The sequence below is a fragment of the Betta splendens genome, chromosome 22 (genome assembly GCF_900634795.4).
Source record: "Betta splendens chromosome 22, fBetSpl5.4, whole genome shotgun sequence".
Taxonomy (NCBI): Eukaryota; Metazoa; Chordata; class Actinopteri; order Anabantiformes; family Osphronemidae; genus Betta; species Betta splendens.
Window position 1 is genome coordinate 2,293,004 of NC_040900.2, and position 24,394 is coordinate 2,317,397.

The window sequence follows — 24,394 nt, forward strand, 5'->3', positions numbered from 1 at the left end:
TGGAGAAGTGAGGTGAACGCAAACATGATGCAAAGACTGAAGGATTTAGTCCATCGTTTTTATTCCCATAATCAAATGACCTGCAGAGCAGAAAATCTCAAACATTCAAACGCAGTGGCTTTTCATTAAAAAAGATAATGGAAAAAGTTCCTCAGCTTCAGAGTCATAGGCAAATATTTCACAATATCTACATTGCTAAAAGTCACAATCAGTCCACTGAGCCCAGAAACCATCCTCATAAAAAGCAAAACACGAAAGGCCATAAAACTACAGGACGTCATGGACGTGTGGTCTAACGGAACCACTGAACCCATGTGATGCTTCAACTACTTATACCTAAATATGTCACTCAGTCATTGGTATTATTGATGAAAACACACAGTATGAATTGAACATGATTCAACCCAAATCAAAGATCACAAACACCCTTTTAAACCTGTGAAACAAATGCTTTTCCATGGAATCTGATGTTGAATTTTCTTTCCCTCAAACATCCAACATAAAGTGTAAGACCTGCTGTAAAACGGTGAAAACTGCGTTAAATCTCTCGCGGCCGAGTTCAATCCTGTGGACACTGAGAACAACGTGAGGAACAGCATGAAAGTTTATTCCAATGCTCTTTGGGGAAGTATTGAAATACTATCGAGATTTATCCCTTTTTTTTAAACACAAGTTTCCATAAAAGCCTTAAACATTTTCTGACCAGCAGCACAAACTAGTACAAAATTGCTAATTAACATGTAAACGTTGAAACGGGAATGTCTGGATGGTTGAGATGAAACCAACGGCAATAAAAATAAATAGTTTACAGAAAAACAGAGGGAACGACAAATACATACGCCTTTAGTTCACGGAGGATGTGGAATAATATGGCTAAACAGTTAAAATGTGTAGGAGGCAACTATGAACAACCTTTGCCGTGTGTGCATGAACGTGCACCTGAGGATGCATAGGTGGGCTTCGGAGTCTGAGGTAAACCCATGAGTGAGAAGGTAAAAATCATACAGCATATATAACAAACGCTTGTTATATATGGGCTCTCCCAGCATCCACAGTGACCTCTGCCAGAAACATCGCAACTATTAGCAGTCAGTGATTATGTTTCTCACCTCCATGTGTCCCTGGATACAATCAGAGGCAAAGGGCATGAATAAGGCAGGTTATAGAATGTCACATCAACAGCTCCAGACACACAGTTGGGTCGACACAAACATTTTGTCAAGACACAATAAGTTAAAAACATACAACAAAAATTACTTGGCTCCTTTTAAAACCCATTTAACTCGTCATGGAAAAAAAAGCTTATAACTTACACAAAGTTTCATCCCACTGAATGTGCAACAATAAAGAAATCCCTTCTTCATAAATGTCAAATGAAAAAACAACCCATGTACACACACACTAGTCTGTACAAGCAACGGAAAGTATTTACATACACACATCAGTCCCTGATCGATTAAGGCCAAAGTGCTGTAGATGCACGCATCAACCACATCTCATGACGGCTGCTGCTGCACGTTAAGTGTTCCTCAGTTTGCAAAACGCAAAAGAAGCAGTTATACAGTAAAACCCAAGGCCTTTGCTCTAGCATCACCTTCCCTTCAAACATAAAACTTAGCTAACTTTTATCATTAGGAAATAAAACTACCCAAAGCAGACCAGTCTTCCATTTTTCAACCAAAGCGGATATTCTATGTACACAGAGGAGGACTAGACTGTAGCTAGTCCACTTCAGCCTTTTAGAAGTTTCTGTAATGCGCTCTCATCCCGAGAGACTATTTATAGAGAATCTGGGCGATTCCTCGACAAGAAGCCCAAATATTAAATGTAAATGAATGCAGGGGTGGGTGCAGTGGCGTGGGCAGAGTCAGAGCATGCCGAAGCCCTCGCTACCCTCACTGATGGCCAGCTTCAGCATCTTGTGCAGCTCCTCGTAGGAGTCATAGGTAGGGAGGCACAGCTGGTTAAAACTAGACGGGAAAGAATCACAGGGAAGTCAGTGAATGCCTCAAACCCACACATGCTACACAACATTTACACAGTTAGGCAGAATATTTTATTTGGCATTTGCCCTCTTTACTCTACCCCACACTGAGTTTAATCATAAGACAGCTCAAGCAGCAGAAACGCGAAGGGAAGGAAAAGCAGGGCTCGTTACCCGTGAAGAATTATGTAAAGAGGGAAGAATCTTTTACAAAGTCTTCTTTTTCAAAGTGGGTGCGTCTTTGTCAAAGTCTGCAGACAAGAGACAGCTTTGTGTACGTAAACACAAACGCTTCACAACAAGCTGCAAACCACTGGGAAAGGCCGGACAACACCTCACACCCCTGAGAAGGTCTCAAATGAGAAAACTGCTTCCAGCATGAAAGCAAACCAAACCCAGAGACTATTTCCGATATATATACACTACTGACTGTATGAACTGTACAGACGACCAAGTCTGATCAAATTATTACAAGATCTAAGAAAGTGCTTCATTACTACTAAAAGGTGATTTCATCAATTTTAAAACTGCTTTCTATGATTCTAATGTGACTAAATGTATAGAAACGGTGGTAAACATGGATCTGCTCTTGCCATTTCAAATGGCCACTCTGCTTCCAGATGAAGGGGAGATTTTCAGCTCAGATGATGTCATATGGTTGCTGAAACACTAGAGGATTTAACCTTGGTAGTCCAGTCCCTACATAACTTCTTATAATGACATCATTGGAATTGATTTTTCAGCTAGAAGCAGAGGACGTTGTACATGCACTCCTCAATAACATACCAACATCTTCAGTAAGACTTAAGTTGAGCTATTAAAGACACACTTGGTTTGACTTACAGTCATATCATGATCCTCTACTCACCAGGTGTGTGCGGTGGGCAAGGTGCTATGCGTTGGGGCAGCGATAATCTGGAAAGAGGGGCATAGCGTGTTGAATCCTCCTGGAGGAAGCTGAGAGGAGCCAGTGGTGAACTGCAGCAGACGGGCCAGCTCCTCCTGGGTGAAGCTGGACACCACAGCCCAGAACCACTTCATCACCTGCGTCAACAGAACATCAACATTTCCGTCAGCGCTCCGCTGTTATGGGGAAAATGCCAAGAGACTTTCCATGACATACTTTCTCTCTGAAGTGCCACGATCCTCCAACAATAACAGCGTGAGCTTTGAAGTCCTGTACATTTATGTCACCGGTGCCACACATCAGCAGCTGAAGACGTGAAGAAAACACCATAAACATCCAGTGGTGCTAAATATCAGCTGGGGTTTGCTACAATCACACATACCTCCAACTCATTCTCATCAAATATGGCTAGGAGGTTTTCTGGAACCAGTTCATTCAAACCTGCAATTGATCAGTTGTAAAATTACAACTTAGCATTTTATCAGAGATGTCAAACTAAGGAAGTGGTAAAAAACCAGCAGACTGCAGCTGTGCTAGTGTCGGTACCTTTCAGGAAGTGCTCCACCTCGTCCCTCACCTGGCTGGCGAGCCTGTACTGGGCCAGCAGGTTCAGATAATGCATCTTGTTTTCATTGGTCACAGCAATCTGAGCTCCTCCTGAGATCAGCTCCACTACCTGCATGTGGCAGGATAGAGATGTTCATGAAAAGGAGTAATGGTTAAACAGTATCAACAAATCATTTAAATGGGTTTTTGAAAAATACAGTGACATGTGCATTTAATTTGAAGAAGCTAAACTGTTTCAACATGGAGTTACACATACAGTTAAAGGCCTTGGACTCCCAGGCTCTTCTTGTCCACCTTAATGTAAACCCACCACTCCCCTCTTTAAGAGCAAACTGCAGGAGATGCTTGCCAAACAAGCAATGTGGTTTCTTTTGTTTGGTTTAATGCTTCCATCGCCTGTGAAATTACATCAGAGATAAAAGTGACGATTCTTTCCAAAGTGTTGCCTCACCTTCTCCAGCTGTCCCGACTTGCTGTATTTCTCCTCGGCAAACACCAAGTCCATTTCACTCACATCATTGTTGAGGATGAAGCAGACTTTAGTTTTGTAGAACTCCTGGTCGTCGGTCTCAAAGTACTGGATGCAGAAAAACAAATATTACTTTTGGAATAATAATGGAATTTTACCTTCTCTGTGAAGAAGTAGAAGATATGGTTGACAATATACTCAATTTCTTACCTTATAGTTCATCCTAAGGCCAATGATCTGGGCCAAGAAGGAACGTGTAAAGCGAGCTCGGACCAGCTGTTTGTAGGCCCCACCCAGCGCAGACTCGTACAGACACTTCCCTACGACACGACCTGCAAACTCATACATCTTCAGACGCAGATGGGGCGAACGTTCAGCATTTGGGTGCACCTGACGGAAAAAAAACAAACAAAAAAAAGCAGCGGTGATGTCTTATTTCCTACATGAACGTTGTTTAAGTGCACTGAGGCCTTGGTGGTTTAGAGAACTAACTTACAAGACCCTGGTTGTTGTCACTGAAGCGGGTGAACAACAGGTTGGAGGTGTCAAAGAGTGTCTTACAAATGAGCTCGAACCACTCCCTGCGAGGCCCGCCCCAGTCCAGAGCTGCAGAGAAGGTCACAAGTTCAAGTTCCAGCTAAATTCTCTACAAGTACAGTCAGTTACACGCCGACGTTTAGTTTACCTTCCTCATCCTGAAACACAACCTCAAAGTTTTTACTCCAGTCTGACACGGAGAAGTTCCTGGTAGCCTTTAGGGACTAAGCAACAGAAAAAAGAAAGAGGAGACAAGCATCAACTCCAACGTCACACGATCTATGAAGACGTGTCGTCTGACTCACTGAGTCTAGAATAGCGTGTCGAGTGATCTTTAGGCAGGTCTTGGTGCGAGGTCTCTTAGAATGAATGTGCCTGAGTTCACGCTGGAAAAAGTTCACCTTGTCTTGAAAGGTTTCAGAGCCGCCTGTGAAGAGCATTATTAAATGACTGCTAGAAGTCTCTGCAAAAGACACAGTCATGTCTTCACACTGAGTTGAAACCAACCAATGTTCTTGTGAAGGAAGCGAATGAAGGTGGCAGCCATGATGTTTCTGTCTTTGCAGCTGAGCTCGACAGGAGGCTGTATCCCATCATCCACCACAAGGGTTAGGTACTTGTGGACTGGGTCAGGACCATAGTAGGTGAACTGAAAATGGAGCAGAGATTCACAGTCAAGTTAAAAAAACTGCCACATCAAGCAGCAGCAGCTTTCTATAATCAGTAGCCCTCACCTTAGTTCCTGGACATACTCGAAAGGTAAAAAGGCGCCATGGAATAATTTTCAGGTAGAATTCCTTCACTGATAGTTGCTGTTTGACATAAAAGCAGTGTCATTCGGTGTCAGGCAGAAGAACAGCTCATAAAAGCAGGCTGACTGCGTACCTTTGGCGATATGTAGCAGTAGACCTTTTTTGGTTTTTTGACCTTCTCGGGTTGTCCCTCCACTGGAGAGTCATGCTCATCCTCCTCCTCCCCCATGGATGGTCTCCGCTGGGGAGCCAGCAAAGCGGAAGCTGGTAACTGCCACGAAGAACTGCTGTAGTTCCCGCTGCTGTAAAGGTACGCCTCAAAGTAGATACTTATGCCTGGAGTGGACACGTTCTTCTCCACGCAGGCCTTCTCATTCTCTGTAGAACACAACAAGCATGACCCCATCAGGCCTGGAGGATACAGGCTAACTGGCGTGAACATGCAGAAAGAATAATGTATAGAATAACATGTAAGAAGTAGCTCACCACTGAGAACAATTATGTCAAATTCCCCATTGCTGAGGGGCTGGTCTTTGTAGGAGATGCGGGCCCTAAAACAACCCGTCTTCCTCACAATGAGTCTCAGCAGAACCTGGCACTGCTGCTTATTGAGCGTAACTGACTTACTGTAGTAGTCCTCCACACTGTCATCATCTACAGTGCCAAGCTGGAAGAACAGGAAAACACAAATGAGCCCCAGCTCGGAATTTTGGAGATGACTGCTAACCCATTTGGCTATACTGTAAGTAAAGCTTGGGACAGAGCAACTGGGAACAAAAATGTAAAAGGAAATGCTGGCTTTCATCATACAGTCATAACCAGAATAAGTAGGACAGATAATAGAAATAGTAATCTGTTCTCTTACAGAGTGCACATGAACAGTGTAGTTGGCCTCATCTGTGAGAGAAGTCGAGTTACTGGTGGGGTTCCCATACTCGTCCCTGGGCTCAATCTGCAATGTGTGCTGCTGGCCATTTGTTAGCACCAGGGTGGAAAAATGATAGGCTATCTTGGTTTTGGATGGAACAACTGTACCTAAAGAGAACCAAACAACAGACAATCACTTTATAATCAGTAATAATACACAGCAAAATATGGTTTAGTTCTATTAAGACACAGTAGTAATACCTGGCTGGAATATCTTGTAGTAAGGGCTATAGGCTACATTCAGGCCACCAAGCTTGACAGCAACCTCATACCGTCCAGCCTTGCGCACTGTAAAGGCCACTTTGACTACATTAGACTCTGGTTCTTGCAGGACCTCCTGTGTAACAGGGATGTCCAGAGCCAATTCAATGTGTGTGATGTTGACCCGCAGACCCACTGGTCGATGGGCTGGGAAAGGCTGGCCGTTCTTATAGAACAGCTGAAAAGACAAAAGTACAAATACATAATTCACAGCTGAAAGGCCTAACAAATCACTTTTAAAACTAGACACACAGTTAAAGTTCATTACATGTCTAAGGAATAACTAATCACCTGAACCCGGAAGCTCATAGTCTGTCCCACTTCCTGTGGTTCCTTCCAATCCCATGACACCTTGCAGGAGCGTGGGTCCAGGTAGTTGCCCCGAACATAGTCGTAGATGCTGCGGTCACCACGGCGCCCTGGGTCCTCATTCTGCAGGAAGCTGACCACCCTCGCCGCAAGCTCACAGAGGAACTTGATGGTAAACACAAACGCTATGATGGAAACAGTAATTCCACCTGGAATAAAAAGAAGAAGAAGCTTGAAATTAATTGGACCAAACGTTTTCCATGCTACAGAATACTAAATTCCTAAATAGGTAGTATCTAACAAAACAAATATCTGACATCAGACTCACCAATCACGTAAAACATGAGGTCCCTTATCAAGAAGCACAGCGCCACAGTACAGCCAAATAAGAGTGCTCCCGCTGAAAGACATCAAAAACAATAAATGATTAAAAGCAAGCTAAATTAAACTATTTAGCAGAAAAGACTGAGCAGTCTCACCAAGTGACCACTTCTCATTCAGACGCCTCTCTGCAAGGCTGTGCACCAGCCGGATCTCGTACTCCTGGTCACGGCTTCCCCTGGAGGTTTGGAGGATCTTGATACCTGTGGACAGCCTTATGTAGTCTTCGTAGTAGTAGCCCCAGGCAGCGAGAGACAGGTGCAGCTGACTGTCAAGCTGAGATAGATCATCCAGATTCATACACCCCAAAGACTTCAGTCTGCAGTAGGAAACAAGTGAAAATTAAAGTAGCATTTTAATAGTAGTACTTTGTTATTAAGCCAAAAAGCAAAGTTCATGATAAAAGTTTAAAATGCAGCAAATCTTAGCAACCATGGTAGCGGTGATACTTTAACATCCGTGACCTTCTGAAATTTGACACAGTATTTATTTAGAAATGTTTTCCTTGAAAACATTATACTCGTGTTCCTCAAGCATGGATGACCTTTAGAAACATGTGCAGGACAAACAAGGAGCACATTGATGAAGCAGGAACAACTTATCTTAGCTGGTTCTGAATGCATCAGTACAGAGCACTGGGTGCATACACATGACCATCTGCATTACTGCAGGCTCTCACACCAACAGTCCCCATGGAATACTTTTTACTGCAGTGACCCTCTGAATCACTGCAGCCTTCTCAGTGTCAGCAAACTTGGCAAATCACAAGTGGAGAGAATGCCCTCCAGTGGACAGAAATAAATAGAGCACTTGTTCAACAAAATACAGCATGACCACATCCTGCAAAAATGATTGTCTTCTCAAAACATAAACTATGCCAGACAACATATATGTATGACATGCCAACAGCTTAAGATGAAGGATGTGTACATGTTAACAAGCTAAGACTGTTCATTGCTTACATATGGTAATAGTGCTCCAGATTCTGGGAGCACAGCCACTCCTGGAAGGCAAAGTCACGAAGCAGCTGGATGTGGGCCTCTGCAATCTCCCTCCAGTGCTGCCGTTCCTTCACCACCTCTTCCAGACGACTCAGTACACTCAAGCTTAGTTCCTCCAGTGTCTGTACATCTGGATAACACATGAATGGATCATGAAAATCCCCATGAACATACTCACCAGTAACTTAGCGTGAGTAATGCTTCAACATGGGCTTCAATTCCCATCAGTGTCTACTGAATAAGTATTTGTTGATTGTCCAGAGTTTCTATTTGCATGTATATGTATGTATAAAAATATGTATATATATATGCACATATATACAACGACAACAAGCAATAAACTATTACAACACTAAATATAACACAAATCCAGTTAAACATTGTACTCAACACTTTATTGCAGATATATAGGCGTTAAGTGTTGTATATGTGCATTGTTCCTCTTAACCTGAGAGCCCTAGGTAATTTTTTGCAAAAATAATTATTTGCAGAAGTTTTCTTGCATACATGTCACTGACATTCATATGCTCAATTAACCCTGGATAAGACCACAGAACCAGTAACTGTTTTTCAGAAAACCCTTAAATGAAAACAACTGTGACCCACTGACCTTCAAATAAATGCGTGTATTGTGAGAGGCTATGTCCTTGGAGCCATTCCTCAATCTGATTGTCTTTGCCTTTCTTCCAGCGCACTTCCCAGAAGAAGATCCACAGTACCGTGCAGAAGAGGAAGGTCAGGAAGAAGCGGCGGTCCATCAGACCATCTTTCAGCCTTCACTCACACCTCTCCGTGCTCAAATCAACACGGCTGTGCACCGCAGGCTAATCACCGCTCCTGCAGTGAAAAATGGAATTACTTAACCTTAAAAAGACATGGACAGAAACCTACAAAGTTCAAGTGTTAAAATTGGATTTTAATGGGAAGCACTGTTTACATAGATGCGGATGATTAATGATGAGGAGCTTCAAATGTAAACTGCACTTTCAGAAAAGCTCGAAAGTGCCACGTCAGACACAGTGTTATCTGAGAAGAGATTAACACTACATGCTGTCTATAACGCTAAAATATGCTTTAACAATTAAGCTATAAAACGTTACAAACCTCTCCCAAACTCTGTTAAGCAGGACATTCTACCACAGTCAAACGAACCAGGTCGATTAGAATCTAATTAAACTAAATCCAATTGAACGGCATCAGCCCAGATAATGGTGCCAATAACGACCAGCTGTCCAGTTTGCTAAAGTGTCAAAATGTTTCCAAACGTCCTCCAGTCGCTCTGTCTGAAACAATCAGGCACTTTGGCTGATTATTCTGTTCTAACTGGTTTAGCAAACTTCACCGGGCAGCGCACCAAGCGCCGGCAGCGGACCACAAACAGAGTCACTGCAAAATCATCAATTTACGTTAGTGTACTGACACCTGGAGTGCTGGGTAGAGGTACACGCTATGGTAACGACTGTTCGTACTATCAAACTGCTATAGTAGCATTAGCGACAGTACAACAATGATAACAGCTAACGCTAGCTAAGTTAGTCAACAATGGCAGCGTCATTTTAGAAGGCTTGTCGCCTAACCGATTAGGATGCACATCACAACATATTCATGAAATACAATTTACAACAGCACGGCTACACAAAACTATCCCAAAATATTAACATTTTGCCAGTTTATATTGTGAAACGCTGCATGTACCTTCGTCTGTTAGGCATTAGCTTAGCGACCGGAAAATGCGCAGAAAAGACGTCGCGTTTTGATTACGTCACTAGCAATCGCACTCGCACACGAGGACGAGGAAACAAGTCGGGTAAAGAGATCGGTAGTCTTCAATTTAAACATGGTATGTAATCGAATTATACACATTTGTATAATCTTATGTCTGTGTTTCAGTTTTCCTAGGTGTGTAGATTTGTACCATACTAATTAGGAGTTTTTGAGACAACACAGTAAGCTAGGTTGACTAGCCTAGTGCTAAGCTGCGTTATAAACTGATGCTACCATTGTTATTCACGTTAAAAATAGACATATATTAATGTTTTTTGTTCTGCGGATACTTTTCCAACCATTTAAACACTTTCCGACATAAGTGATCCAGAGTCTGGGTTTAACCTCAATACCGTTTCAAAATGCAAGACTCGATGCATTTACACGAATGAACGCCTTTAGCCTGTGTCTTCTGAACATGTCGATGATTTCTAATCTCGATCTAATGTGTTTCAGTGGGATGTCTTGACCCCAAAAAATCGCTTGTTAATATTGTTTAGACACTTTTACTGAGTTTTGAATCCTTCTAATAAACAAAATAGTATTGATTACAGTGAATTCATAATGTGTGTTTTGTGTGTTTTGCTCTTTCGACATAGCCAAAACAGAAATCCAAGAAGTTTGCTGTAATGAAGAAAATGATCAGTCTAAAAGATAATAGAATGTAAGTTCTGGCTTTACCCCTTATTTGTTCTCTGTTGCGTAGTCAAGGCCACTGCTGGTTTGGGAGTCATTAACTGATCACTAGCTAATACATTTAATGTGCTTGAGTAATGTTAGTACATGTGTTCTGAAACTTGCTTGTTTTGTAGAAAAGATAAAGATCGTTCTAAAGCCAAAGAAAAGAAGAAGAAAGATCCATCAGCACTTAAAGAGAGAGAAGTGTAAGGCACCCTCAGGAAAATTACTTGGATCTTAAATAGTGCTTGATGGCTAATTTTCTTTTGTTTTGACTTCTTGTACACAGGCCAAAGTACCCATCATGTCTTTTCTTCCAGTACAATACTCAGCTTGGTCCACCTTATCACGTTCTAGTTGACACCAATTTTATCAACTTCTCCATCAAGGCCAAACTTGACATTGTCCAGTCTATGATGGATTGCCTCTATGCCAAATGTAAGTATTATGGCCAAGTGTTTTAGTTCATGCTGGTATGTTATTGCTTAATAATAAGACTATAATTTCCAAATTTCAGGTATCCCATATATAACAGACTGTGTTTTGGCTGAGATTGAAAAACTTGGAATGAAGTACAGGGTTGCACTCAGGTACAAAATGTTAAATTAGCAATGGGAATGTGAACTTATTCATTTAAAGCCGATTTTTCTATTACAATCTTTTCTTTGCTGTTTTTGTAGAATAGCCAAGGATCCGAGGTTTGAGCGCTTGCCATGCGCACACAAAGGAACATATGCTGATGACTGTTTAGTCCAAAGGGTAACGCAGGTAATGTAAGCTCACGAAATCATCACACTGTACAGTTTGAAGGCCAAGGTATAGATATAAATTACACAAATTTATTTTCACAGCACAAGTGTTACATTCTAGCTACAGTGGACAGAGATCTGAAGAGAAGGGTCAGGAAGATCCCTGGAGTGCCCATCATGTACATCTCAAACCACAGGTAAGACCATTTTATCTTGCCTTTGGAACATGCAGGTGTTTTTGTGCTTTATTCATAATGTGTAAAGTAGCTTAATCAAAAACGGAAGCATTAATGTTTTTCTTTCCATACAGGTATAACATTGAACGGATGCCAGATGATTATGGTGCACCAAGATTGTAATGTTTCTATTATTAAAAAGGTCCTGTAAATAAACTGATGTTTTCTGTTTAGTGCTATTTTAATTTTTATGCAAATTTGGTGTTGTTTTTTGTTTTTGAGATTTTTTGATTTAGAGAGGATGGGTTGTCTTTTCATCACAATGAATATTACAATAAATTCTGTTATTAAAGAATAAATCAGCTGATGCAATGACTGTTGTCTCAAATTCTTTGAATGTATAGATGTGTCTGCTGTGTTGTGTGCAACTGGCATTATGTCAGGATTTAAATTTACGAGGCCCATTGACGTTTTTAGAAGTATCTTAACTAAAATCTATTTCTCTGCGCCATAAAACGCTGTCCTGTTGGATTAGTGACTGAGATAAAAGACTTTGGCGCTTGCACGATAAATAGTAACATTTCTCGCACCTTACGAGGAGTACCTGAACGCATCATTTGTCACGGCTGAGATCATGCGCTAAGTATGGCGCATGCGCAGCAGACACATCCCTGGGAGTGTCCGGGCTGCTCGTTGGACGCGAATCCAAGCCGCAATCACTGAAGCCAAGACGAGCATCTGCGCGAACAATGGAGCGGCTTTGTTGGGAGGAACCAATTTGGTGAAGCGGACATGAACTGGACGTGTGGACTGGGTCGTGTTGGAGTTGTGCAAGAGCAGTGGTTTCCTGGGAATCTGTGGCGTGATTGACCTCTACGGTGGTGAGGATTGGGCATTTCCAGTACTTTGTCCGCAGTCAGTCCTCTAATGGACAGCTTCCTGAGACGTTCAGAGGATCATCGTTAAACACTGGCGTCTTCATTCCATTTATAAACATTCTGTTCACATTTGAATCGAAGTGCAGCACATGCTATTTTGTATACAGAGGATTTTATTTTTGTACTGTACCCATCAAGTGCCGCTGCGCCGCGGGGAGTCATGAGTTCATCATCTGTTGTCGTCGCCCACTTACATCTGCTGGCGGATTGAGCAGCGAGGGTCGTCGGTCGGGACATTCGTGCAGTGCAGCTGTGTGGCTCCGTGGTGGAGCAGGGATGCTGAGGGCCACTGCCGGCTCGATGGAGGAGAGAGACGACGAGCAGGAGGACGAAGGGGAGGAGGAGCTGAGGGATGGAGGGGTGCCGTTCTACATCAACAGAGGCGGCTTCCCGGTGGATGAGGAGACGTGGGAGCGGATGTGGCGCCATGTGGCTCGAATCCATCCCAGTGGGGAAGCGCTGTGGAAGGAGATCCGAGGAGCAGCCGACCTGCCCAAGGTGACGTGTGATGTAGTGCAGCCATGACGGCGAAACTCACATATGTGGAGAAACAGTCTCACCCATGTGCTGTGTGTAACCTTTGATGTACAGTGTTGCTATGCTCCTCAAATCACCTTTCATCAGCCTTTGTTATCAGCAGAGCAGAGTTCAGTCACACTGAGACACATGAAGGGGAACAACACCACATTCTCCGGCTGAAGTGAATATTGCCATTGTGTCACATGCAGTTGTTTTGATGCTGTGTTCCACAGATTCCAATACCAAGTGTGCCTACATACCAAGCTACCACCACCGCCCCCCAGCGCCTGGAAGCCATACAGAAATACATCAGGGACCTGCAGTATCCTTTGGTTATCCATGGCTGTTAGAACCACAACAAAGACCGTGCAGGGTATTTATAGTTACACACAGAACGTCAGACTTCAGTCATCGCTTCATGAATATAGGCCAAACAGTAGAAAGTAGACCAGCGTAGAGGAAGCTGTCAAAGCAGGAACGCAGCCAGCCGCTCATCAGCGTGTGAACTTAACCGCATCCTGCAGGTACAATCACACGGGGACACAGTTTTTTGAGATCAAGAAGAGCCGACCTCTGACCGCGTGAGTAAACCTGCCCGGTGTCAGTGATGCTGTCTGTTGATTCCGAATGCTTCAGCTTCATGTGCCTTTGTGCCTGTTTTAGCCCAGAGCTGTGTGAGTAGGAGCTGATGTCAGAGCGTCCTCCTGACCTCTCATCCTCCTCTTTATTAGATTTAGCAGCACTTTCATTTCTCTGCCTGTGTGGAATCAATAAAATGATCATCATGTTCGTGCTGTTTGTATCAGTGTCTTATCACATGGATTTTTATTAAAGTGTGGTTCTTTGTGTTCGTTGCACAGGTTGATGGACATCGCTAAGGAGATGACCCGGGAGGCTCTGCCAATCAAATGTCTGGAGGCGGTGATCCTCGGGATGTATCTTTACTGAGGGCTTGTTGTAAACAGATACATTAATGATTCCAACTGTGCTCTCACGCTGTCATGAAAATCTGTCCTCCCGCGTTTATCTGCATTTCCTTGACCGTCGGAGCAGTTACCTCACCAACAACATGCCAGGCGTCGAGCGCTTCCCTCTCAGCTTTAAGTCACACTTCTCAGGGAACCACTTCCACCACATCGTGCTGGGAGTGCACAGCGGGGGGCGCTTCGGCGCGCTGGGCATGAGCCGCAGGGAGGACCTCATGTTCAAGCCCCTGGAGTTCCGGACCCTGATGGACCTGGTGCAGGAGTTCGACGGCGCCTACAGAGGCTACTGGCACACGCTGCGCAAGGTGAAGATCGGCCAGTACGTGTCCCACGACCCTCACAGCGTGGAGCAGATAGAGTGGAAGCACTCGGTGCTTGAAGTGGACAAGCTGAGCAAGGAGGAGCTGCGGAAGGAGCTGGACAGACACACCCGAGACATGAGACTGAAGGTACCTCACCAGAGCTGGTGCAGAGAAATGTGTGAGTGACGACAAGCAGGTTTCAGCCTCAGCAGATGGACTCCTTCCTTATTGGGTTTGCGTTGAGGCGTGGTTCTTCATGGGCAGTGACACCGAGTTGACCTGCTGTTTGAGAAGCGATGCCGCCTCATCACCTCTCATGCTAACGTAATGAAGGCGGCCTTGATGTTTAATAAAGCTAATGCGATGGCTCCGCTCTGCTGCGCTTCATGCACGGCTGGCTCACTACCAACATCGATAGCAGGTCTTTTATGGAACATCACATTAAAGACGTGGAGTCCAGCCACCGACTCTAACAGGGATCAACAGAATAATTTAAGACGCCTGAGTCAAATTCTGACTAAAATCTCTTGTGTGTGGATGTTGTCTTCAGATAGGGAAGCCTGCGCCGCCGTCTCCCACCAAAGACAGGAGGAACAGCATGGGCTCCCCCCTCAGAGGACCAGGCAGCCCCATACGCAGGATCAGCCGCGTGGAGCGACGGTACGATGCATCCTGTGCTAAACACGAAGGCGCTAGAATGTAGAAATCTCTGCGTTGGTCGGGAAATATTTGTGCTACAGTCTGATGATCTGAGAAGCAGTTGATGAATTGGTCACAGTTTTCTCCGTATGTGAATAACGGGCATTGTCTTCTTTTATGTGTTGTTGCAGTCCCTCTGGAGACAAGAAGGTTTTGGAACGAAAATCATCCGCGGACATGAATGGATACCAGATTCGAGTGTGATGAAGAGTGTTGGTTTGGTTGTGTAATTTAAGGCGTCACACACGTTATTTCCCCCGAGGCTCGATTCTGTCTCCACATCAGCCCGTTCACTGGATGCTGTGTTGAACAGGTCACCAGCAACCTCTCCTCACGGAACAAACGCCCTATTCAGATTCCCTGCGTCTTTTTTTATGGAGCCGTTAGTATTTGGTGCTGCAGTGACCCCGGAGAAAATGGGTCAAAAGTGCAGTGCTTTGTAACTGCACTGTTTTTGCTAAGTGTACACATGAAATCTAAAGCGTCCTGAAACTGGACGACCACTCAGTGTATCATATCTGCAGCTCTAAAAGCTCGTGTGTATCGTCGTACTGTAAGTGTGCAATTACTTGTAATGTAATCTGATTACATTTAGGCTCCTCTGGGCAGCAAATGCTTGTGTAGTGACTAGTTTGCAAATCACTTTCCTTGTGCCTTGTATGGAAATTCAAAGCGAAGAGAAATGCATCTTATATCAAATCCATTGTTATATCACACAGAGTAAAATCTGCCCGTCCCAGTTACTGTAAAACGAAGTGGCACAGTTGTTACCTAGATGAGCATGATCAGCACTCTATGTACACCCCCCCCACACACATCCCAATGTGAGACAGCATTCATCAACACTCACACGAGTTCGAGTTGACAAAGCAGCTGATGGACCTTATCTGAAAATAATGGAGATGTCGAATAATGACGAGTGACTTTATACGTACTGTATAAATCCTATATATACACGTTGTTTTTAACTTGTAGCAACTTTATCTGATCTTTCACCTGCCTTAAGTGGTATCCAGGTGGTATCGCAGGTGTAGAGACGTTTGTTTACAGCACTTTTATCGGAATTTTTGTATTTTTTTACTGGAAACGTCATTTTCTACTTCCATCAGTGTTTTGATCACCAGTCGACAGCTTACTTTTATCCACGTATGTTTGGAATATTTTGGCACAGTTGGTGTAGTTCATTTTCATGACAGTGTTCTGTAACAGCTGTTTGTACCAAAAGACTGTTGATTTACAGGATCACAATAAATGCTCACTATTATCAGTGTCTGTGTTTTTTATTCATATATAATTCATAATGAGCATGGATGGGTAATTTAGCTGTCTCCAGTATTTGCTGAATTCATATGAATCATCGCTGCGGCAACTTGGTTGCCGTTTCTATACATCCCAATGTGCACTCGATACTGCAGCACAGTAATCAGCTAAAAGGATTCGATGTCTGCTGCAGTGAACCACTGAAACGACAGACGAAAGAGACTGAACGAGCGACGACTGCGTTAAAGTCATGAGTCGTGAAAGGCAGAAATACCAGGAAAGACAAAGTCATTCTTATCCTCTCCTTTCTAATGTGAAACACCTTCCCATCATTCTTTGAGAGACTGAAAACAATTACTGACATATTTATTTGCAGGCATTTGATGCCACAGTGGAAACAAAGACTAAAGTGCTGATTTTATCTTGAGTATATTATAACACAGAACGGGTGAAGGAGCTCCTGCTGATGAGAAACACCTTCGCAGGCGTCCTGTAGCCAAAACGAATGCAGAGCTCCCCTACTGAGCTCCTACATGCATGAACACTCAACTTTCTGCATGAATTATTTATTTATCCATCAACCCCACACACCAACATGCACACAGACAAACGGAGCTCCCCAGTGGAGTGGGAACATTCAGCTCAGTCCACAGCTTACGGTGCTGGAATCATTTGTGTACTGTTATTCAAGCCCGGAGGTTTGCTTTGTGCTGTGTGTATTCAAAAATCACAAAGGAGTTAAATTAATGGGTAATGTGTCTTTTTTTTGGCATTTTCAACAACAAAGTCAAGCTATTCTCACACCTGTAAAAATAAAAATATATTTTTTTTAAAATCCACTATTATAGCATCATCAGTGAGATCAATGAAGTCAGCCGCTGCTCTGCATCATTTATCTGATGAAAACCATTTGGATAAAGACCTGATACTGGCATCCGCTGTTTAAACTGGCTCTTAAACAAAAAATGATAACTTCTCTTTAGAGACTGCCAGTAATCGTAATACTGTAAATACAAAACAAGGTTTGTGTAGAAAGTAAAGAAATGTGCACTAGCCTCTGGCGTACGTGTCACACAGTGTCCAAGTCCAACTGGAATTGGGCAAGAAGGCAGAGATGATCAGAGGGGAATGTGTCATTAGGAAGGCCGTTCATTCCCCATAAGACGTCTTCTGACAAGAGGGAGAGACGGCCGCTCAGCTTCAAACCTCTGCTCACAAACTCACCACCAGCTGCACACAAAACAAAAGCAACTAGTGTCAGTTACCACACATTCAGAGTTATCATGTCAGTAGCGTCATGCTTTGTGACCTTCTGGCTCGGAGGAGACGACGCGTTGTGGGGAGTAGAAGATGTAGTCCACGGTGGCTCCGCCCCCAGAGTTCAGCGTTGTGACTTCTGAACTTCCAGAGCCTGGAAGGACGTGCTGATAGACCGACTCCAGGTCTAACCGATGAGTGACAACACCACTGCTCCTGTGACACAAAGCCTCACATTATCTACAAACCAAATACAATTTTAAATTACATTAGTTATTAGAGTATCTTCATTATTTATTATCTTGTTAGTTACCAATAATAATTAACACATTTCCATTATTTAACTGACCTTTGACCATAAGGCTGATTTCCACTTGAGGCATCTGTGAACAATAAGGAGAACCACTTAAATTCTTCCAGTAAATACATTAGCGACAGCACATGCTGTGGCGTGTGGATGGCTTTGGCTGTACCTGGTGTGTTGTCAGTCACTCCTGGGATCAGGTTCAGGTCCGCAGGACGAACACAAGCAGCTGGACAGTAGCGCAGCTGCAGCATAAAGTCATGGCTGTACCGACATTTCCCTGTAGAGGAAGAGCAAATGCAGAAAATGCAGCTTAAGATGATGACAAATCAAACAGACACGCCTGATGACAAAGCAGCATTAGTTTTTGGATTAAGAGTGGAGACGAAGCAGCAGCACTGACCGGATTCCTGATGATGGCTCTCAAACAGGTCATTGACAGACGCGTACTGGCAGTTGTCAGTGATTCCTAGAGAGCTGGGCCACAGGGGAGCAAACAGTCTGTGACAGTGGGTTTTGTATGAAAGGTCCTCTTGACCAGATATCTGCAGGATGTGATAACAACACATGGTTTCACTAGTAAATGCAGTGAAAAAGAAGCTAGCCAGTATTTACAGCTCGGAGCTGTTCTCACCATCCATGTTGGCAGACCGTGGTAGTAGAGGTGGCCGGTGGTGATCAGCTGGTACAGAGGCATGTGTGGCACAGAGTTAAAATCGCCACACAAAATAACATTACAGTGCTGGCCTCGGGCCTTACAGGACTTCACCGCGCGGTCTATCTCCGCTAGCATCAAAGCTAACTGAGCCAGCTTCACGTCACCCCTCCTGGGGTTAAACAGCAGGTGGGTGTTGGCTACGCAGAGGGCCGGGCCCTTCACCTGGGCCGCGGAACCCTGGGAGACCACTGGCTGCAGCAGCAGAACGATGCCCACATTGTGCCGGTCCAGCAGCTCTGTCTCGGGCTTAAAGAACTCCAGCTGGGCGAGCGAGACCGCACAGAAGCAGCTGCTACGATAGCAAACGGCGCAGCCGTCGGTCTTGGTCCCTGTCCGTCGTTTGTAGACACAGGTGTAGCCTGAAGCACGAACATGAAGACAGTGTATGAAAGGACTCAGACTGTCAGAATCCTCCAGCAGGACTGTTCCTCCATCACTTAGCCACTGACCCACCCATCTGAGCAAAGACTGGATGCAGATGCTCATTGTAGTGGTTCTCCTGAACTTCTTGGAGACACAGGATCTACACCCACACAATCAATACAACAATAAATGAGTGGAAACCCATATAGACACAAATTTGCATTAAGTTACATTTAGGAAGGTGCATTTGACTTACGTCTGGGGCCCATTTTTGTATTTCTTTTACGAGCAGGGTGCAGCGGGAGCTCCACTCCAGCACCCTCAAGGGGCTGTGCCTGTACAGGTCCTCGTTGGCCTCTAGCAGGTCCTGAGCCAGGATGTTGTAGGACATGACAGTGAAATTCATTGTGTTCTTTGTGAACGACTGTGCTGCAGCAGAACAACTGTCCAGTTCCTCCCACACTCTCCATATTACTGGGTGAAAGACAAGCACACAGCCCACATTAATAGACGCAAATGAAGCTACAAACAGGCCCAAGAGATCCACGGTGCAAATACCTAATAAAAAAACTGAATGCATTGAAATTCTTACTCTCAAATGGGAAAAGCTGCTCCACTGGAGGGTAGTAGCTCCCAGCAGGGACCTGCCACAGTGAGCACTGCATTTCGTGAGCCGGGGCGGGGAGGCAGCAGCCTGCTGGAGCATCATGTGGCCCATCCAGGTTAACCTGGACCGGGGCATCAGAGGAGACGGAGGCCTGTGGCGGCTCTGAACCACCCGCCCCATCGCGCCAGTCACCAGCTATCTGAACTTCATATTCATCCCAGCACTCACTGGCCTCCGTTGCAGCTGTGGCTACTGGAGGAGCCAGCGACTCCTCTGTGTCGTGTATTTGTATGTGTTGCTGGGGTGAACTGATGTTGTCTGCATCATCCTCTGTGTGCAGACTCATTAACTGGTGAGTTAGTGCTTGCTCTGAACTTTGACCCTCAGCTGGACAATCGGTTCCATCTGCTGGACTTGGCTTCATGTGGAGCACTTCATGGACTGTGACTGTCCCATCTTCTTGTCCTGCAGATTCCCTGTCTTCCTGCTGCTGATCTCCGTCCATGACTGCAGCCTGGACCTCACTGGTCCCAGTAGCAGCCTCTCTGTTTGCTTCCTCATGCAGAGCGGACGCCAGCCGCTCTTCATCAGCGCCGGGCGTCTTGTTGCCTCCTCGCTCCGGGCTCGGTTCTGTCATCCTTTCCTCCGTGTCTCCTGCTGCCCTGCGCGGGCGGAGGCACTGATCCAGCGGGGTGGACTGAGACCGGGCGAGGCCACCATCCCACGCTGCTGTGCCATCAACCACCGCAGCACGGAGCCCCTCGTGCGAGACTTCTGCAACGTGAGCGTCAGAGAACAGCGGCTCTTTCTGAGCCTGATCTGCTGAAAAACAAATATGTGAAACACCCCCACGCGTTGACGTCTTTACGTCATAAGGAGGCGCCAAACGCTCGAAAACAGGTGCAAGCTAAAATAAAGTGTAAGCTAATACACAGTATGCGGCCAAAGCTAAAGTTAGCTTAACAGCAGTTACAGTCAACTCTCTGCTCCTGAATAGTTTAATAGATGCTAAGTTATGCATTTATAAATAAAACCTAGAAACAAGAGGCACGTGTCAGCTGGGAAATAAATAAATAAACCGCTTCGAAATCACGGAGCGCTTTGACGAATGTCAACACGAAACTGCCGAAGTGAACCAAACTAGTCGCTCTTAAACCAAACTAGTCGCTCTTAAACAACTGCTCAGATTAAACACGCAGACTTGTGTTTTAACTCTGAGTTATCAGACTCACCTGAAAACCGACGGCTCAGGTACCGCGATAATGGGAAGAACACGTAAGACAGCACAGAGATAATCATGTCACCGCACTGGAACCGGCGCATGCGCGCTCCGGAGCCAAACGCCACAGGTGCGGTTAGTTCATGGTAGTGATTTAGATTTGAATTAAAATAAAAATCATCAAGATATGACAACATGTATGAACATTTAGAGCATCCGACACAGCACAATTTGATTTCTAGCCTTCACTGTATTTTGTTGTAGTTACTACAAACAGCCATTAATAGTTAATGCCTACTCTTGACACATTACCTGAGGTGTACAGTTACCTGCTGCAAAGCACGGGTCCATTTCTGAAACGTTTGCAGAACCTAAGCTCTGACCGCTGGTGCTGCAATGTCCACATTTTCTATTGAGTCCCTCCATCTACAGGACGATGATCCATCAGCTCAGGCCCAGGACTTGGACAATGAGTATGACACGGACTTTGACACCGAGTCAGATGGTAAGTACTTATATAATATATTGTCAGGAACGCTCACAAACTCAGGCTCTGGGCCTGTTTGGTAACTCACCCAGTAGTAGAACATACACATTCTGTACATTAGAGAGCATTGTAGGGATGTTAATGTTGAACCTGACTAATTTCTAGACAATGCGGAGGCGCACACGGAGATGTCCACAGCTGATGTGTACCTACAGGCCTGCAGGCTGCTGGGGGTGGTACCAGTTTCCTGTTTTATCCGTAACCTTGACTCCACAACTCTGACGCTCACCCACTATGGGCTGGGGCCGCTGGGCTGCAAGGCGCTCGCCATTGCTTTAGTGGTAAGCTTAAATAATAGTATGTCCTCAATGAGACTTTTGAAATAAAGAATAATCTGACTCCATTTTTGTGTTTAGACTGATATGCATATAAACACGCTGGAATTGGCAGACAATCACATTCAAGCCGAGGGAGCCAAATACCTGGGGGAGATGCTCAAGGCCAACTTCACCGTGCGGCATCTCGTATGTAGGACTGAGAACCTGCCACTAGAGGGCACTAGTGCTTTACATGTGGCACTTTATTACTGCGTTTATGTGGTTTCAGGACGTGTCCAACAACTCTCTGCAGTCTGCAGGAGCCGAGTACGTGGCTAAAATGCTGCTGGAGAACATTTCATTAAAATCTATTAAAGTTTCAGGTATCAACACAATTTATTTGATGTGAATTTAATTAATTTATTGTCTTGGTAGTGTGGTATCATTAAATATTTATTCACAGGAAATGGATTTGATGGTGATGATGCAAAATGCTTAGCAAATGCCTTGTCAGTAAGTTACTGTAAAACATGAACGCTTAACCTTTGTTCCCATTTGTGTTGTGGACGCTTTGTTGGTCTCATTTTGTCTTTGTCCATCGTCTTTTAGAGCAATTCAAGAATTAAGGAGCTCGACCTGAGTCATAACAAGTTTAGTGGAAAAGGAGGGGAGTATTTAGGACAACTCTTGGGTATGTTAAATATGATAATTTGATATATGTGGTCAGAGTAGTGGAGGGCAGATGAGTTCATCGTTTACCTCTTCAGCAAACAACGAAGGCCTGGAGGTGCTGGACATGAGCTGGAATCACCTTAGAATGAAAGGGGCCGTGGCTTTTTGTGCTGGACTTAAGGTAGGGTTCTACGGGGAATTCGTCTGATCCTTGATCCACGGCACATCATCCTTGCACGTACGTCCTGTGTTTAGGTGAATATGATGCTGAAACACCTTGACCTGTCCTGGAACGGCTTTGGGAACGAGGGCGCCCTGGCCATGGGAGAGGCCCTGAAGTTCAACAACACCCTGGTGTTCCTCAACCTCAACAACAACCGGCTGACCAACGAAGGCGTCAGCATGCTGTGCCGCGGCCTGGAGTTCAACGACGCGCTTCGAGTGCTGCTGGTGGGTAAACGGAGCTGCACTGTGCCAACGCGGGTGCGCTGAGGTGCGAGGTGATGGTTGTCACTCCTGCAGCTGGCTTACAACTCTATAACAGTGGAGGGGGCGCTGGCCTTGGTGGAGCTGGTCAAGAACACGGCGAAGACTGCTCTGGAGGAAATAAACATATGTGTGAGTGGAGCATCCTGTGGTGCAAAGCCATGAAGTTGGGGGATTATTGGTCTCAGGGTTTGCGTTTGAGCAGAACGTGCTGGTGAATGAAACCTTCGTGCATCTGCTGGAGGAAACGTGTCAGGAGCATCCTGGGCTGGATGTGCAGTACGGAGGAGTGGGAGGCTTCATCGCTAAGAAGCCCCCTAAACGCGTGGATCCAATGAAAATCATACAGGTGGATGCACCAAACGTCACACAGCGTTTAGTTCAGACCTGATTTTAGTTGCAAAGGACTATAAGCAAAATCCCTTTTAAATCCTTATGCATTTCTTAATCTCTCTCCATATGAAGGATTACTTGGATCAGCGCAAGCTTCGCCTGTGGGACTTCTTTCGAAACATAGACAAAGATGGCACCATGCATGTGCCCGTGGCCGACTTCAGGAAGGCAGTGCAGGTGAAAACACACATCTACCGCTGTGATCTGTGATCTGTGCAGGTGAATGTGATGCAGCTGTGAAGCCTTCAGAGCCTGTAACGACTCTCACCGTCTCTCCTCATGATGTTTACAACCATGAAAGCAATCGAGCATCCCTCTGGAGCGATACCAGATCGAGGAGCTGATTCTGAGGCTGGACCGCGATGGGACGGGAATCGTAGACTACAGGTGAGCGCCTCTGTTGACGCTCAGTCGCCAGCGTTATCGCTTCACGACCCACGGTAGAAGTCATAAAACTGAGGGTTGCAGTTATGATCTGGGAGCCTGTCCAGCTTGTGACTGATGGAGATCTGGACGATCTTTGCTCAGTGCTGACTCAGCACACAGCCGTCATTGCCTCTGTGCAGGGGCTTGGCTGACACGAGGAAGCAGATGATGAGGGATCACCGGCGCCAGCTGCGGAAGGTGGAGTCGCGTCAGAAGAAGGAGAAGCAGAAGAGCGAGCGCATCCTGAAGACCTTCCAGAGCGCGGTGGAGGCCGTCACGCCCCACGGCTCCCTGGTCCTCTCCCCGGGAGCGGCCAGGGAGGACCCGGGCGGCCTGCAGCCCTTCTCCGCCACCCCCCTCAGCTCCTGGCACCACGTGCTCATGTCCAGCAGCAGCCGCTACTCCGTGGCCAACCTGAGCAGCGAGCGCGTCCACCTGCCGCCGCTGGGCCGTCCCAGCAGCTCGCCGGCCGCGCGCCGCCGCTCGCAGCCCGACCTGCTGGACGGCGCCGCTCGCTCGGCGCTCAGCAAGTCCATCTCCGCTCTGGGCGTCCGCTCGGACCCGGACATGGGCTTCAGGAGGCTGAGCCCCGCTGCCAACCACCTGACCGTGTCCAGGCCGGCTCTGAACCCCACGCAGCCTCCGGCCACGGCCAAGAAAGTGAGGAAGAAGAAGAAGAAAGCTAGTAAACAAACCAAATAACACCGACTGACACTTGAGTTTTGGCTTTTTTATTATAGATCATCAAATAAAGTGCACTTGAACCGCTTCTCGTCTTTCTTTCACACTGACACGAGCTCACTTCATCCATTTGCTGCCGTCGCGGCTCATCCCACGTCGAGCCTCCTGTCACACTGAGATGAACCATCTGGAGAAAATAAAGCGCTTCACTCATTCAACACCTGGGAACCGCGTCAGATGGCGGATCCGCCCACAGCCCAGTCCTCCAGCTCTGATGCTCATTAAACAGTCGCCTGCG

At 45.5% G+C, this 24,394-nt stretch overlaps 5 protein-coding genes across 8 annotated transcripts; 3 read left to right on the forward strand and 2 right to left on the reverse strand.

Moving 5' to 3' along the window:
* Window positions 1-44: 44 nt before the first annotated feature.
* arel1 (apoptosis resistant E3 ubiquitin protein ligase 1) lies at window positions 45-9,904 on the reverse strand. Of its 2 annotated transcripts, none has more exons than XM_029138379.2 (22): window positions 9,791-9,904; window positions 8,706-8,932; window positions 8,057-8,225; window positions 7,193-7,413; window positions 7,042-7,113; window positions 6,696-6,922; window positions 6,345-6,582; window positions 6,082-6,251; window positions 5,703-5,883; window positions 5,350-5,594; window positions 5,199-5,276; window positions 4,972-5,113; window positions 4,770-4,891; window positions 4,613-4,688; window positions 4,424-4,533; window positions 4,138-4,317; window positions 3,910-4,035; window positions 3,438-3,567; window positions 3,274-3,332; window positions 3,108-3,197; window positions 2,853-3,028; window positions 45-1,970 (listed from the first exon to the last, which is right to left on the reverse strand). In XM_029138379.2, exons 2-22 carry the CDS (start codon window positions 8,851-8,853, stop codon window positions 1,868-1,870), a joined length of 3,063 nt encoding a protein of 1,020 aa, XP_028994212.1. In that variant the 5' UTR covers window positions 8,854-8,932; window positions 9,791-9,904; the 3' UTR covers window positions 45-1,867. The 2 variants fall into 2 exon arrangements, with proteins under 2 accessions (XP_028994212.1, XP_028994213.1); XM_029138380.3 differs by lacking the exon at window positions 9,791-9,904 and adding an exon at window positions 9,200-9,687.
* On the forward strand, window positions 9,799-11,829 carry fcf1 (FCF1 rRNA-processing protein). The gene is made up of 8 exons (XM_029138390.2): window positions 9,799-9,935; window positions 10,459-10,523; window positions 10,672-10,743; window positions 10,827-10,975; window positions 11,055-11,127; window positions 11,218-11,305; window positions 11,389-11,483; window positions 11,597-11,829. The coding sequence occupies exons 1-8, from the start codon at window positions 9,933-9,935 to the stop codon at window positions 11,643-11,645; spliced, it is 594 nt and encodes a 197-aa protein (XP_028994223.1). The 5' UTR covers window positions 9,799-9,932; the 3' UTR covers window positions 11,646-11,829.
* Window positions 11,830-12,110: 281 nt separating this feature from the next.
* Window positions 12,111-16,170, forward strand: vash1 (vasohibin 1). Of its 2 annotated transcripts, XM_029138388.3 has the most exons (8): window positions 12,111-12,343; window positions 12,539-12,898; window positions 13,153-13,241; window positions 13,444-13,500; window positions 13,780-13,854; window positions 13,973-14,354; window positions 14,758-14,867; window positions 15,038-16,170. In XM_029138388.3, exons 2-8 carry the CDS (start codon window positions 12,677-12,679, stop codon window positions 15,108-15,110), a joined length of 1,008 nt encoding a protein of 335 aa, XP_028994221.1. In that variant the 5' UTR covers window positions 12,111-12,343; window positions 12,539-12,676; the 3' UTR covers window positions 15,111-16,170. The 2 variants fall into 2 exon arrangements, with proteins under 2 accessions (XP_028994221.1, XP_028994222.1); XM_029138389.3 differs by having other exon boundaries at window positions 12,329-12,898.
* A 90-nt stretch (window positions 16,171-16,260) lies between these two features.
* Window positions 16,261-20,943, reverse strand: angel1 (angel homolog 1 (Drosophila)). The gene is made up of 10 exons (XM_029138381.3): window positions 20,648-20,943; window positions 19,401-20,237; window positions 19,065-19,282; window positions 18,899-18,968; window positions 18,362-18,804; window positions 18,131-18,272; window positions 17,897-18,007; window positions 17,773-17,806; window positions 17,476-17,639; window positions 16,261-17,396 (listed from the first exon to the last, which is right to left on the reverse strand). Exons 1-10 carry the CDS (start codon window positions 20,829-20,831, stop codon window positions 17,236-17,238), a joined length of 2,364 nt encoding a protein of 787 aa, XP_028994214.1. The 5' UTR covers window positions 20,832-20,943; the 3' UTR covers window positions 16,261-17,235.
* Window positions 20,240-24,213, forward strand: LOC114848140 (leucine-rich repeat-containing protein 74A). 2 transcript variants are annotated; one of them, XM_055505641.1, is made up of 14 exons: window positions 20,240-20,764; window positions 21,067-21,139; window positions 21,287-21,462; window positions 21,538-21,645; window positions 21,728-21,821; window positions 21,902-21,951; window positions 22,048-22,129; window positions 22,206-22,291; window positions 22,366-22,560; window positions 22,633-22,728; window positions 22,802-22,945; window positions 23,062-23,166; window positions 23,291-23,376; window positions 23,556-24,213. In XM_055505641.1, exons 3-14 carry the CDS (start codon window positions 21,310-21,312, stop codon window positions 24,115-24,117), a joined length of 1,761 nt encoding a protein of 586 aa, XP_055361616.1. In that variant the 5' UTR covers window positions 20,240-20,764; window positions 21,067-21,139; window positions 21,287-21,309; the 3' UTR covers window positions 24,118-24,213. The 2 variants fall into 2 exon arrangements, with proteins under 2 accessions (XP_055361616.1, XP_028994217.1); XM_029138384.3 differs by lacking the exon at window positions 20,240-20,764 and having other exon boundaries at window positions 20,987-21,139.
* Window positions 24,214-24,394: the final 181 nt, after the last annotated feature.